This window comes from Corticium candelabrum, chromosome 3 (genome assembly GCF_963422355.1).
Source record: "Corticium candelabrum chromosome 3, ooCorCand1.1, whole genome shotgun sequence".
NCBI classification, from domain to species: Eukaryota; Metazoa; Porifera; class Homoscleromorpha; order Homosclerophorida; family Plakinidae; genus Corticium; species Corticium candelabrum.
This window is the reverse complement of record NC_085087.1, coordinates 3,067,328-3,080,532: the sequence shown is the minus strand read 5'-3', so window position 1 is coordinate 3,080,532 and position 13,205 is coordinate 3,067,328. Positions and strand designations below refer to the sequence as shown.

At 38.9% G+C, this 13,205-nt stretch overlaps 2 protein-coding genes across 2 annotated transcripts; both read right to left on the bottom strand.

Moving 5' to 3' along the window:
• Window positions 1–3,757: 3,757 nt before the first annotated feature.
• LOC134177590 (uncharacterized) lies at window positions 3,758–5,761 on the bottom strand. Its single transcript, XM_062644365.1, has 8 exons — window positions 5,748–5,761; window positions 5,375–5,706; window positions 5,138–5,311; window positions 4,997–5,086; window positions 4,891–4,927; window positions 4,614–4,836; window positions 4,053–4,289; window positions 3,758–3,983 (listed from the first exon to the last, which is right to left on the bottom strand). The coding sequence occupies exons 1-8, from the start codon at window positions 5,759–5,761 to the stop codon at window positions 3,882–3,884; spliced, it is 1,209 nt and encodes a 402-aa protein (XP_062500349.1). The 3' UTR covers window positions 3,758–3,881.
• A 4,060-nt stretch (window positions 5,762–9,821) lies between these two features.
• LOC134177233 (uncharacterized) lies at window positions 9,822–12,800 on the bottom strand. Its single transcript, XM_062644005.1, has 7 exons — window positions 12,667–12,800; window positions 12,333–12,422; window positions 11,749–11,841; window positions 11,553–11,681; window positions 10,430–10,567; window positions 10,258–10,374; window positions 9,822–10,190 (listed from the first exon to the last, which is right to left on the bottom strand). Exons 1-7 carry the CDS (start codon window positions 12,781–12,783, stop codon window positions 10,071–10,073), a joined length of 804 nt encoding a protein of 267 aa, XP_062499989.1. The 5' UTR covers window positions 12,784–12,800; the 3' UTR covers window positions 9,822–10,070.
• Between the last annotated feature and the right edge of the window lie 405 nt (window positions 12,801–13,205).

Genomic DNA, 13,205 nt, shown 5'->3' with positions numbered 1-13,205 from the left:
AATTGCTCGATGATGTAGGTGTTCTCGACTCAAAACTCTTCGCGTAATTGAAATCCTTTCTTTCGTTTGTAGTTATTTAAGGCGTTGTCTAGACGTAGTGCGATTCGCGGATGCGGAATCGACTGGCAGTGTGATGATCAGTCTAGCCAACGTACTCGTTTTTCCGTTAGAACCGGATATGTTAAACCACGAGGTAGGAACGTCGTTTGTTCTTGAGTAAGTTTGATATCGATCGCTTGTTCGAATCGTGTGGTTAATTAATCGAAGGATGTGTTGTGTTATCACGTGATTTGCTCTACTTCCTGAAGACTGAAATGACGTAGAGGTGTGTTCAAGCCTAGAATATTAATTAATGATATAAAACAAAATTCAAACAACGCAAGGAATAATGATATTGCTGCTGAATGCATATTATCGTTAATTAATTAATGAGGAATGCTTCGTGCTTAATAATAGTAACTACAGTGTACTACACAATTTTGTTATATTTTGCAAATACAAAATAAATTGTTTACCCACAATTCATGTCCGGCGGAAGCAAATTCAAAGTGCTAGGGTTTAACGCACGCTATAAGGCGTGGGCACATTACGGAAATCGAGCACGATATAGCTAACTGATTGACCGCGGTGACGTCACGCGGTTTATACACGTGCGCGTCGCATACGAAATCTCGCCGTTTCCTCGGGAACCCTGACTGTGACAGATTGTCAGAACAATACTTAATTTAATTTTTTTCCAAACAATTTCTACCGTGCACGGTAGTCGTAGAGCTGTAGCAGTTTCGTTGGGCATGTAGTCTGTCTGGTTACTTATAACCAAATATTATAATCATTTCAAGGGTTGCATAAAGTTGAACGATATTGATGGTCGTTACCATATGTCTAAACAACCGTCTAGTTATTAAATGTACAAACATACTACAAAACGCGTGGCCATTTAATCCATTTGTCCAGATCAAAATTCCTGTCTGTATTTTAGTGTAGATTGAGATTACTTTAGAACTTTAGACAATTTGAAGCTGAATATCAAAATTTTATTTTATAACAATTTTGTTCTAGACTTGACAGGCATATACCATCATATGTTTTGCTCATGCAAACTGCGCGAATGGTCTTTAGTAATGTATAATAAAGTAGCAAACTGTATATATATATACACACACACACACACACACACACACACACACACACACACACACACACACATATTTACCTCGAGGCGTGCATACACTACTAGTAGGATTACAGTAATGCCTCTGTAACAGACCATCTGGCCGATTGGAGTGCAGCGCATGCACTCGTTGTTATCCCTGGTGTCGATTAGCGTGTCAGCACTGTACACGTGCATTTGGCAGTCTATTCACTCTTGAAGGTGGTTTTCCCTGTTGCCTAGCAGCCAAGCTAGGGTTCAGCCCTTTAGTGCTACTTCATCTATATTTTACGGTTTACTTTACATTGAAAGCACATTATAAATAACAATCTATATACACATACAATTAATTAAATAAACTTGTATTAAAAAATAGAACGGTGACACTTTTGATCAATTAGGAATACTCTATCTGGTGTTCCTTTACCTTCTTTGCTACGTCGAGATCTGATCTTGCCAGAAGAGACCGACAACAACACGACAACAATGGATATACCTCAAACACAGAAAAAATGCAAGCTGACGTAGTTGTGAAGCATTACAGATTCTGTAACAAAAATACAGACAAAATGGCTGAAAAACTGTATAGATTACTGTACAACGAAAACATTCTTACTCTAGTAAAGTATACACTACTGCAGAATGAATGTTGCCAAAACTTCTGATATGCCCAGCTTCTGTGGTCCCATGCAGTTCTGTTACCAACCGCAGACTGTAGGTCTTGTCTGCTGGCAGACGTTTTAGAACTGTGCGCGGCCTGACTTCTGTGGAAGACAACACTCTCGAAATATCCTGGGGACAGCAGGTATCGTTGCATGAGGTACAGTCCAGTATCATCGTTATCATACCGTATATTAAATTAGAGCCGTGGATTTAGCACGTTCAATTAAGGCGTTATACACAAGGGCGTACCTCGCTGGACCTCTAAACTTAAGAAGGCTAGCTGCTACGGTTTAAGATTTACGAGACCTTGTCTATTCATCTAGGAGGCCATGGCCTATACTACTATTGGGGAGACCGTACGGTCCCATGCGTAGGAAACGCCGACATGCAGCACATTGCCAGAGCTAAACATTGCAAGCAGTCTAGTGTGTGTGTGTGTGTGTGTGTGTGTGTGTGTGTGTGTGTGTGTGTGTGTGTGTGTGTGTGTGTGTGTGTGTGTGTGTGTGTGTGTGTACGCCCACTACTGGTCATATTAATTAAGTAAAGGATGCTATCTATTTCAGATATGCTGTCCGACCTATTTAGAAAGTGATAGTAGACTCGCCCACGTATTTTGTCATTTCCATAGGAAGCAATTACGTAAGACATACTGCAAGTGGTCAATGGTCAATAGGCATAGGTTTTTGATAAGGTAAGGGAGCGCTCAATTGCAATTCCGCCCCAGAGTCAACAGGAAACGGTCGGGGTCATTGCCGCACCAATTCTTCATTCACTTGCGGTTTCTCAAATTTTAATTTGGATTGCCTAAACCACCAAGTTCTACTCAAGAAGACCGATAATAAGTATAGAAGATTTCCAGATGCAACGTACTTGATGTTGTGTAGAATACAGATATCTATGCAGTTTCTATACAAAGTTACAAGCGTTGCTTCTGGCTGTCGTCTAGTAAACATGTAATACGTAAATTCAAGATATGGCTTTTGATTTTGAGACATCAAGTGTATTGAACTTGAAAAGTTGTTACAAATCTTGAAAGCAATCTATATTTGTCCGCCATTTTGTGGCAAAAAAATTGTACCACGCATCATCGACTACATATCCAGATAGTGCTGGTTGGCCACGACTCATGACCGACTGCAATAGGCAATGCCTTCCTTGTCGTCCTGAATTCGAAATGGGGAGGGGCTGGTATCAGGATGTAGCTTTGGCACATATGGCACGTCATTATCGCACTTTCAGTAAGGTGCCGAGGGTATGTCACTTTGTCTGTAGTGTAGTGCATAATCCAGAAACTAGACGAGGTTTAGAGCGTGCTTAAGAGTTGGAGTTTGAGTTAAAGGTAATGGAGTTGCGTTGTTATTGTATACGGTACATAAAGATCTAAACATTAGCACACCACCGTGACGGGTCTACACGTGTGACTACAGCCTCAAGCAAGCAAGGACGGTTTGTAGATGGCACCGTACCTGAAAACAAATGCTGAAGTAACCTGTCAAGACCTTCCTTCGTGGACATCAAGGTCGGACAAACACCGTGTATTCTCTAGCTAGCGCCATTACATTCGATTTTTGTTTTCAGCTGAGTTAAACTGTAGTGTAGTGTATCGTTACGAGGTATCACAAATACGGTAGATTGATAGACTTGTTCCCAGAGTACTTGTCGCGTATAGTATAGCCTCGAAATCTTGACCAAAATTGACAAAGATGGTTAACATGGCGATAGCATGTGAAAATGCGCCGTAAAAGAGCAAGATGCCTATACATACGGTCATTACTTTGAAAGGTAAACCGCTCGCTTGTTCCGTAGACTGGTTGCTATCGTCTCATGCAGGTACGAACTTAGTATACTATCTCATAACGTATAATTACTATCTCATAACGAAAACTGCCTCATTAATTAAATTCGGAGTTTGACAATTTGAGCAAAACTACGAAAATGCGTACGTAGAGTTTAGCCCTTCGCAACAAACTGTATTTTCTTACTTTTCAAAATTACGCAAATTTTGCATAATTGTGTAAGAACAGTCTCAAAAGTCTAGCTAGCCAAATGTCTTATCCAAGGCCAACTTTCACAGATCAGTGTTTATGCTAGCATACGTGACAGTAACAGAAGACGGATTTACAGGGCCCACCGGGTTGTTTCCGAACTGCAACTCAGCATACTCCAAACTCTAAAACGCAAAACGATACCCGCAATTCATTATCATACCAAAGTTATGTAGTTTATGTATCTGAATTACCGACGACACTGCTGCGCCGTCGTGGTGGTTGGTATTTGGAGAACAAGCAGTTGAATGAGTATTGTTAGGAGCTAGCACGTCGTAGACTCCTTCGCTCGGTTTATGCGTAACTGTTAACGTATTGTCATCCTCGGCTTCGAGATGTGAATTTGCCTTTGTAGTCTTCGTATATGGTGTGGCATACGTTGCTTGTCCATCTGTCTCGGCAAGTGAATCAGGCTCATCAGGCTTGACGCCCTAGATGAAATATGGTCATTCGCATATATAGTAACAAACAGTTATTTGATGAGATGGCCACAATAAACACGTGATCTGTGTAGCGTTTGTAACATCAAAAATTAGAATATCTTAATGGACATAAGTCTGCGTAATTTTTTGGTTGCACAGTTATTGATATTGATACGTACGGTAACTACTACATCACTTGGACAGTAGATTTGTGCAAACTGAGTATTGAAAAATAAATAAACCAGAGATTCAAACGTTTGTGCCTGAGATTCGCTTCAAAATTGATTTTATTATTAATTGTTAGTATGGATTAACATTATTTGTCTGAATTACCCGAGAGGCCGCGCTGGTCTCAGCTTCAGATACATTCGAGTAAAGAGGACATTCTGTTTTGTCGGTTGGCGAAGAGTCCAAGGTATGCTTGTTTCCTAGGACCACCGATAGCTGCTCATCTGCTGTCACAGTTGCAGACTCATTAATGAAGGGTGATACCACAGCTCTCTGTTTCATTGACATTGCATGTACAGTTGGTTCTGATTCCACCAAGACATCGTCCCTAAAGGCAATTATCAAATTCTGAAATTTATTTAGCAAATGTATGTGTGAATACTTTGGTTCTTGGCTAGCTGCTTTTGATTGTCGTCTTTCTAATCAAAATGTATCAATGTATGACAACATGTAGGATGTATTGGAGTATAAAATACTACTTAACTTACTTCTAACATAGATTATGATAAAAATGGCAAACAGTATTAGCGTTGCAATGATAAGAATGGAAATAATTGCATATGCCCAAGTTGGAAACCCTAAAAAGAAAACTTTTTAAATATTGGTCGCATTTGATTGCTCTTGGTTACCTGTTGTAGTCTTATTGCCTTTGTCTTCTGCAGTGCTTTTTGTCGATGCACCGGTAAAGTGTGGAGAAACAGCAGTTGATTGTGACGACGATTTACGAGTACTGGGGTCAGTTGAAGTACTAACAGTTGGATTGTATGATTTGGATGTTTCAGTATTTAGAGCGTCTGTAATGTCTAAACAAATACCTTAGCTATATGGGTCCATCTTTTATGTCAAGTCTTTGTGTAAAACCTTACTTTGAAACTTTGGTATATCTATGGTAATAGATAAATTTCCAAAACAGTTTTCTGCTGTCACAGTAATGTTTTCGGCATTGACTTCTTGAAGATCGAAGAAGACGCAGTACTTTTCTTTTCTATTAGCAGAAGTCGTAACGATGTTGTTGTCTTGATTAGAAATTTTCAGCAAAGGCTTAGGAATTCCGGTAACATTGAAACAAGCCTCTACCTTAGAGTCTAATTTTCCCAGATGAATTGTTGATGATTTTGAGATTTTAGGGAGAGCTGCATATGTGCGAAAATTAGATTTTATTACTATTAAACAGTAAGAAATATATAATCTATATAGCCTCGTAAACCAGGCTCTTCCGCGCAGTCGCTCCACGTAAACGGGAAGTAGACCATCCTTACCGTACTACTAAGCGTACGCAGTGCGGCCGGCCGGATGGACGGATCGGCACGCCGACGCTGCCGGACGGGTACAATTTCCACTGCCTACCGCGTGCGCTTGGACTTGCCGGGTGGAGGCTAGTGTAAGATAATTGCATAACAGTGAGAGATAATGTACATGTAGTTGTACTATTTTAATTAAACATTAAAGTATAGAAATCTTAGCACCTATTTAAATAATCTGTATTGTTTTTAGTTTATGAGTTTAGCTTACCACCGACACGTAAAGTCGCCGTTTCGGAATGAAAGCTCGTAGAATTAGGTAGTTGAGCTGTATATCTTAAGCGGACACCATCGTGTTTCGCTGTTATAGCAGTTGAGCGGAGCGCCTTGTAACGCGAATAGAAGAGTTTTCTCCCTTCATTTGACGGTTTGACTCGTTCTCTCCACTTGTAGGTAAAAGTATCGTTTACGGTCCAACTATAGAAACTAGAACCTACTTTATCCAGTCTGACGTCGGATCTATTTGGTGCGAACACGATGATTTTAGATCCAGCAAGTTTGTACACCGTAATATTGTCGTTGTACAGAGTAACGTCTATAAAGAACCAGTTGATCAACCTCAATCAATTTCTGCAATTTGTTAACATTGTATTAATGAATGACTTTAGTTACAAACTTTTAATATGAGCCAAGCATGCGCATGACGATTTGCCTTTAGCAGGATGACAAACCACTGTTTGGTCACTAGAGACTGACTCCAAAATAGCGACAACAATAGATAACCGAAAGACAAATAGATGAAAGATCAAGTGCTTGTCGAGCATTGTTAAGTCTGCACATAATGTAGGTACAAACAACATGGCTGAAAGAATATAGCAATTTACCGTAATTTACAAAGAGAGACTTTCTTACTATGGCAATGCACAGCAAAATTGCGCTAAAAATTTCAATCTCAGTGTCGATAGTCACATTTATCAGCAGAGGTTGTAGCTCTTTGTGCCTTGCACGAGTCACGCGAATGTGGCGTGACGTCTGTAAGCACACCACCTATCCAATATCCCGTACGTACATTTAATAATTGCTATTGATATATTAGTTCTACCGTATTAAGTTTGATTACTAACGAAAACGTGAACCTCTGTTGGGCGTTGCTCTAAATAAAAGCTACGAAGCAATATACACTGGAAGTAGCTTATATCTGGAGTAGAGCTAAGTTCAGACTGAAACTTTGTTATCTCTCGATAGATAGTAAATTCATCAAGTACTATTCCTACCCGCAATGGTACATAACTTATTTCTAGGCATGTATCACTCGTAACTTCTAACTAAGTTACTTAATTAAAAATTGCTATTCCTATAGTACAGATAGCTAGATGTCTCTGTACATAAAGCTACGTTTCGGTCAGACTTCCAATTTTATCCAACGCTATAACTGAATTTTGCAAGTTCTTGTCTATTGCTTTTACAGTCTAAATTTTGTATCTACATACATATTGTATCAATTTGCGTAGTTACAATATCTACGGTATCCGTAGTTGGCACCTCATTAGCAACAATGTCTCGTACGTCACGCGCTTACCCTTTACGTTTGTGCGTACACCATAAATTTTTTAATAAGGCAGCAAGATTTCATGTTCATAGATTTCTAGGGAACGTTACTTGAAATGCAACGTTGTTTCTGATCAAATTTGGCGTCTTTCTAGCTAAATTGATCTTTTGCACTAAATTTAGTCTTTGCTTTTGACTTTACCAGAGTTGCTGATCTATAAATTCCTAAAACAATATCTATACATTAATTAATTAAAAAAATTAAAATTACGTAATTGGTTTTGTGACGTTATTGGTCCATTACGCACTGCCCACTTGTAACGGTAGGCTACGGCCATGAATCTTGTAGCTGGACGCAATAGCACTAATAAATTCAAAGCGAAAAGCCAAATTCTCATATAACGACATAATCTGCTTACCAAACATTTCTGGTTTTCCAGTATTCTACGTGTGTAATTGAATCGCGGGTTTTAACAGGTCACGTGGTCCAACACATGTTACCGCGTTCCATTCAGTATCCGTTTATATGATTTAGTGCTGTACTAAAACGTTTCCCTTGAAAATGGTGCAACAAAGACGGCGCATATACTCAAAACGTTATTACTTTTAGTTTATTTTGTCCAATCTTTTTGTCAAAATATCCGAGGCTGGACGAGTATAAACTTATTAGTTAATCTGGTTTTAGCTTAGCAAATGTATGTTGTTAAAAGCGCATTACCAGAGCTGAATGCGACTTGCTGCTGCAGCTAAAGAGTTCGACTGTGTACATGAAGTGCTTGACAGCGCTGACTAGAAACCAACGAAAGTGTGAGGATTACACATCATTAACAACATTGATCGTCACGAAACGTGTTTAATTAATTAAGCACGTGTGTTGGATGTCCGTTGGATAGATGTTGTTTGCGTGACTCGATCGCCAATTCAACAAACTAGAAAAAGACGCATGATTCACTTGCAGACCAGGGACGTGGAATGGGATTAAACTTGATGATGCTACAAGGCACGCCCACTTATGGACACGGCTGCTTTTATGGACGTGCCCTCTTCTATTGGCTTACAGTTGACTGATATGGTAGAACCAGTGGCAGTTCCAGACTGGAAAAAGGGTAGTGTATATACTATATACAGCTTTGGTCCTCACACGTATTTACAGTCTACAACTTTTATGACCACACCTACAAATGATGGGGCTAGAGCCCGGTCTAGCCCATGCCATCACGCTATGCACCAGACAAATTGAAGTCGTTGCGTATTTAATCTGATTAGTTTGTGCGCATCTTACAATTGCAATATTGCAGTTAATTGACTAGTTTCAAAAACTAGTAAAATAACAAAAAATAATACGAAATATGCTTTTCGGCACATCATACACAGCCAGGTGGTTGTTGTTAGAGATTAATTAATAAACAAACAAGGCAAATTTCGAGCAAATATGGACACATTGGCACGTTATTCTGACGAATATATATATATATATCATAAGATAGAATCAAACAATTATTTCTGTTACAATATTATACGATTATTATTATTTTTATTATTTTCAGGCTCTACATCGTTAGAGCAAGACACGTCATGTCTCCACTCTACACATAACAATCAATCAAACACTGGTCGTCATAGCAATGACAGAAACGCAAACATTTTGTTCTCAAAATCCTTCAATTTCCCAATTTTTCTTTACTGAGAATAACACATTTGGCAGGTTCCATGTACTCATTTTCAGCTAATTCTAAAAGCAGACCAAATCAATGTAGCAGCTGGTAATGATTACGCATTCACGCAAATTTACCCGATGTCATAGAACTGAAAGGACAAGTAAATTCTTAGGAGGACTTACACAAGAGTACTTGAAAAATCAAGTTAGCGTTTGCAAAGGCAAAACCCTCTTGTGTTGGCAGAAACTCCGCCTAACCACAAGATCTAGGTTACCATCAACTCAAAATAGTTGCCTCTATCTCTCGACTACCGTTTGCGTCATATGAATTTTCTAGTTGCCTACAATTCTGTATGATAAATGCGTAGTTTAGTGGCTAGAGTCAGACAACTAGCAGTGCATGGTCTTATGACAGAAAGTAGAACAGTCAAAGCAGAGACGTTTGCGCTCTAACAGTCGAGCTGCTATAGTTCTGCTTACGCTGACGACGCTAACGGTTCAACCGCATGTGCTGTAGTGGCAGTAGATAATTGTGTCACATCCTAGACTCTAGAGAAGTGGTCATTTTTGGATAGAACGGGGGGGGGGGGAGTGAGGGCTGGGACGTGAAAACAATTACTCTTCACACTTGAGTTTGAATGCACCCTAGTGGTTCAAATCAAATCTCGAAATGATATGACTTTTCTAAACAAGAGTGACCTTATTTGGTAAACACGCACCCCAAAAAGTGAGGAACGTGCAATGTTTGATATTAAATTGTATAATTATAATGTGTGACGATGAGTCTTGAAGCGGCGTCATCAGCGTTGTCAGCTTCCTCATTCGTTGCGTGCAAGCAATATTCTAAATTTCTTTTCCAATATTGAATGCAAGCAATTAATACAACACTTTATTTTGAACATACGTCTAATAGACGTGTCAAAGTAGTCAATAGAGACCAATAAATTGTCTTATTTAACAAGAACAAAATATGTTGTTTTGTGTTTAGATTGTCATCAACTGTTACTGACTAAACCACAAATATTAATGTCAAGTTCAAACTGTTGCAAAATAACAATTCTGTGCAAGTGTTTCATGAGTCACTAGATACCATTACAGGAAACCCGTCCAACCTGTCTACATATCACGAGGTCTTTCAGCTAGAAAGATGCATGTAAACATAGCACCTTCCTCTGCCCATTTACGTTTATCCGCAAAGAATTTGAAACAATGCTCCAGAGTCTCTATAGACACGACCTAAATGAAGCACACACCAACACACTCAATTTCGGTTTTGCTATTAGATTCTATTACAGCAGACTACCTTCAGTATTTGGTTCCAGTTTTCTTTCACTTTGGCTTGTCTTGTAATAGTGTCTTGAATGTAGAATTCTTTTCTTGATTGATATTCGAGCAATCGAAGACCAGCCATTGGAATTAGCTGGTTTATAGTAATTACATAACGTTAAATAACATTTCAGTAAGTAACTTTTTACCTTGTGGTAGTCAGCGACCGTGACGTCATTGAAATGCAAGCTTGTTCGATAGTCTTTGAATTCTTGTGTTGAGGATGCAGGACAGTCACATGTTACGAGACCTTGGAATATCACTCGACCACCGGGTTTCAACCAATTCTATAGCAAAACAAGTTTGCCGCCTAATTGTTATATTAATAATAATAACGGTAATATATTTTTGACACACCACCATTTGGTGCAGTTAACAAGGATGTACAATCCTAAAAGACACGCATGCTCAAAGCTTTCAGTTAATTGCTAAAGCAAATTTCTTAGCTAACTCGCTCTACAAGTCTGTATAGCCAAAGAAAGTTGCCAAAACCAACAGATAATTTAAAGAGCCAGAAAATGTACAGTAATCAATAATTAATTAATTAATTTCCTTGTAAGTGTTGTAAATGCTTTGACTTGCAGTAATTCAATTTGTGTATTTTCCATAGCATTTAGGGTATGTAAGCATGCAGTTGACCATCTGTTTCAACAGCTAGTGGCAAACGTTTGCAGTAGCAAAAGTTGAGATAACAAATATATATATATATATATATATATATATATATATATATATATATATATATATATACATACATACATATACATGTGTGTGTATGTGTATGTGTGTGTGTTCGTTTGTGCACGTGTGTGTGTGTGTGTGTGTGTGTGTGTGTGTGTGTGTGTGTGCGCGCGTGTGCATGCGTGCGTGCGTGTGTGTGTGTGTGTGTGTGTGTGTGTGTGTGTGTGTGTGTGTGTGTGTGTGTGTGTGTGTGTGTGTGTGTGTGTGTGTTAAGAATTTGTAAACCTAGGCAAAATGAGAAGAATACTGAGAAGTTAGTAAATGAATCTGAAGCCTAATTGATGTCAGTCTAAATATCAAACACCAACTGCTCTATGATGTTATAGCATCTAGTTTAAATCAATAACATTTATTATTACTGTAAGTGATGCATAAGAATTAGCACCTCATAAATAAATTTATTAAAAAGTGTAAAATTCTCTGTAAGAGAGATCTGAAGCGGTACTGTAAACTGCAACTGCTACAACTGCCACAATATTGCACTACATGTTTCACATATGCCATATACTCATAAGTAATGCACTCACTTACTCTAACATTTGTGAAGATTGGAAGATGCTCTTCACATTTTATATGAATAAGACTGCCCAAAAAAGAAATTGCGTCAAAACTTTTAGACTTAAATTGCATGTCTCTCATGTCCTTTGCTAAAAACGAAATCTACTCAAAACAATTGAAATCAAGATTGTCACGGCAAATCGAGATTTTAAATTTAAACATTGGTTACCTTGTCACCGAGAACTTTCTTCTTGCATCGTTCATTGCACAAATCTACTAGATTTGTACAATAGTCTACGCCTGTAACAACAGCACCAACGTGCTGCGTAAAAAACAGTAAAATCAAAATGATGTATATATATATATATATATATATATATATATATATAACACAAACGGTATGTAGATAAGTAATTTCCTACGCCTTGTAAGTTGTCTACACTTTGTCTATGGCTCTAATGTTGTTTCTTTTCATAGCTTGTAGACATCCATACGCTAATACACATGATATGCCGACTTGGCTAAGCATACATGAAAATTTGTAAATGCCTGTTGCAAAAGCACCTAGAATGGTCTAGAGTAACGCGCGCTACAAGCAGTTCATTCCTTCTAGAAAAAGCTACAAATATTATGCTTTTAGCAATATTTGAAAATTATTGTGTATCGTAATAGTATTAAAAAGTAAATTATGGAACAATAGCAAAGACACTAAAGATTTTGGGATAATTTTTATCCTTATCTAGATACTAGATATATAATCTTCTTCGACTTTCCTCCCTGATATGACGTAAAGGTAGACATCAGAAGTTTTACCTCTGCAAGATAGAAAGCAAATCCTCCAGATCCTGTACCAACATCTAAAATTGAGTCTCCAGCCTTTAGCTTGAGATGCTCCACAGACGCCTACAGAGAAAGAACCTTCGTCACGCTACAAATTTAGATAATAGATATCAACAAATTTATCCCAGGTCTGGATTTGTCGCGAACCGGACTCTCTCATAACTGTGGCGTCTGCTACTAACGTGCGATCAAGCGTATATACATGTGCATGTAGATAGATACTTCGTCGAGCCTTAATTAATTAAGTTAACTAACTACATATTTAGCTAAGTCAGTAATTTTTAGCAGCAGCTAGATTGTACAGCACCTTGCATTTAGCTTCTCCTTCAGAGCTTAAGAATCCTTCTCCGTAGAAAATTTCTAGGCACTTCACTCGCTCTGAATGGTACACTGGAGCTACGAGAGATTCCGACGCTTGGCTCATGTCTGGAACAATAGACATCCGGGACATTAGTTTGTTATAGTATTCAGTAGTCTCGCACTACCCGGTCCTCCCCCTTTTGACTTCCGTTGGCGGAGAGAGAATTTGGTAAGGTTCCTTTGATGTCTTGGTTCTGCCCTGTTATGTCTTTATGCCCCATGGAATGCTGGAATCGGCAGAACAAAGACATCGAAGGAACCTTACCGACCCTCTCCCCGGCAACGGAAGTCAAAAGGGAGAGGGGCCAGTTGCGCGATACCATCACAATGGCGTAGGAGGATTCACGAGCGGGGGAGGGGCTGGACTGTACATTATGAGTAAACAAAAAACTACCTCGCTTGCCAGACCGTACACAGAACGTACAGCTGGCACACAAAATCCAATTCATACACTGAGCGAGGAGGCTCAGCCCCCAGGCTTCCCCT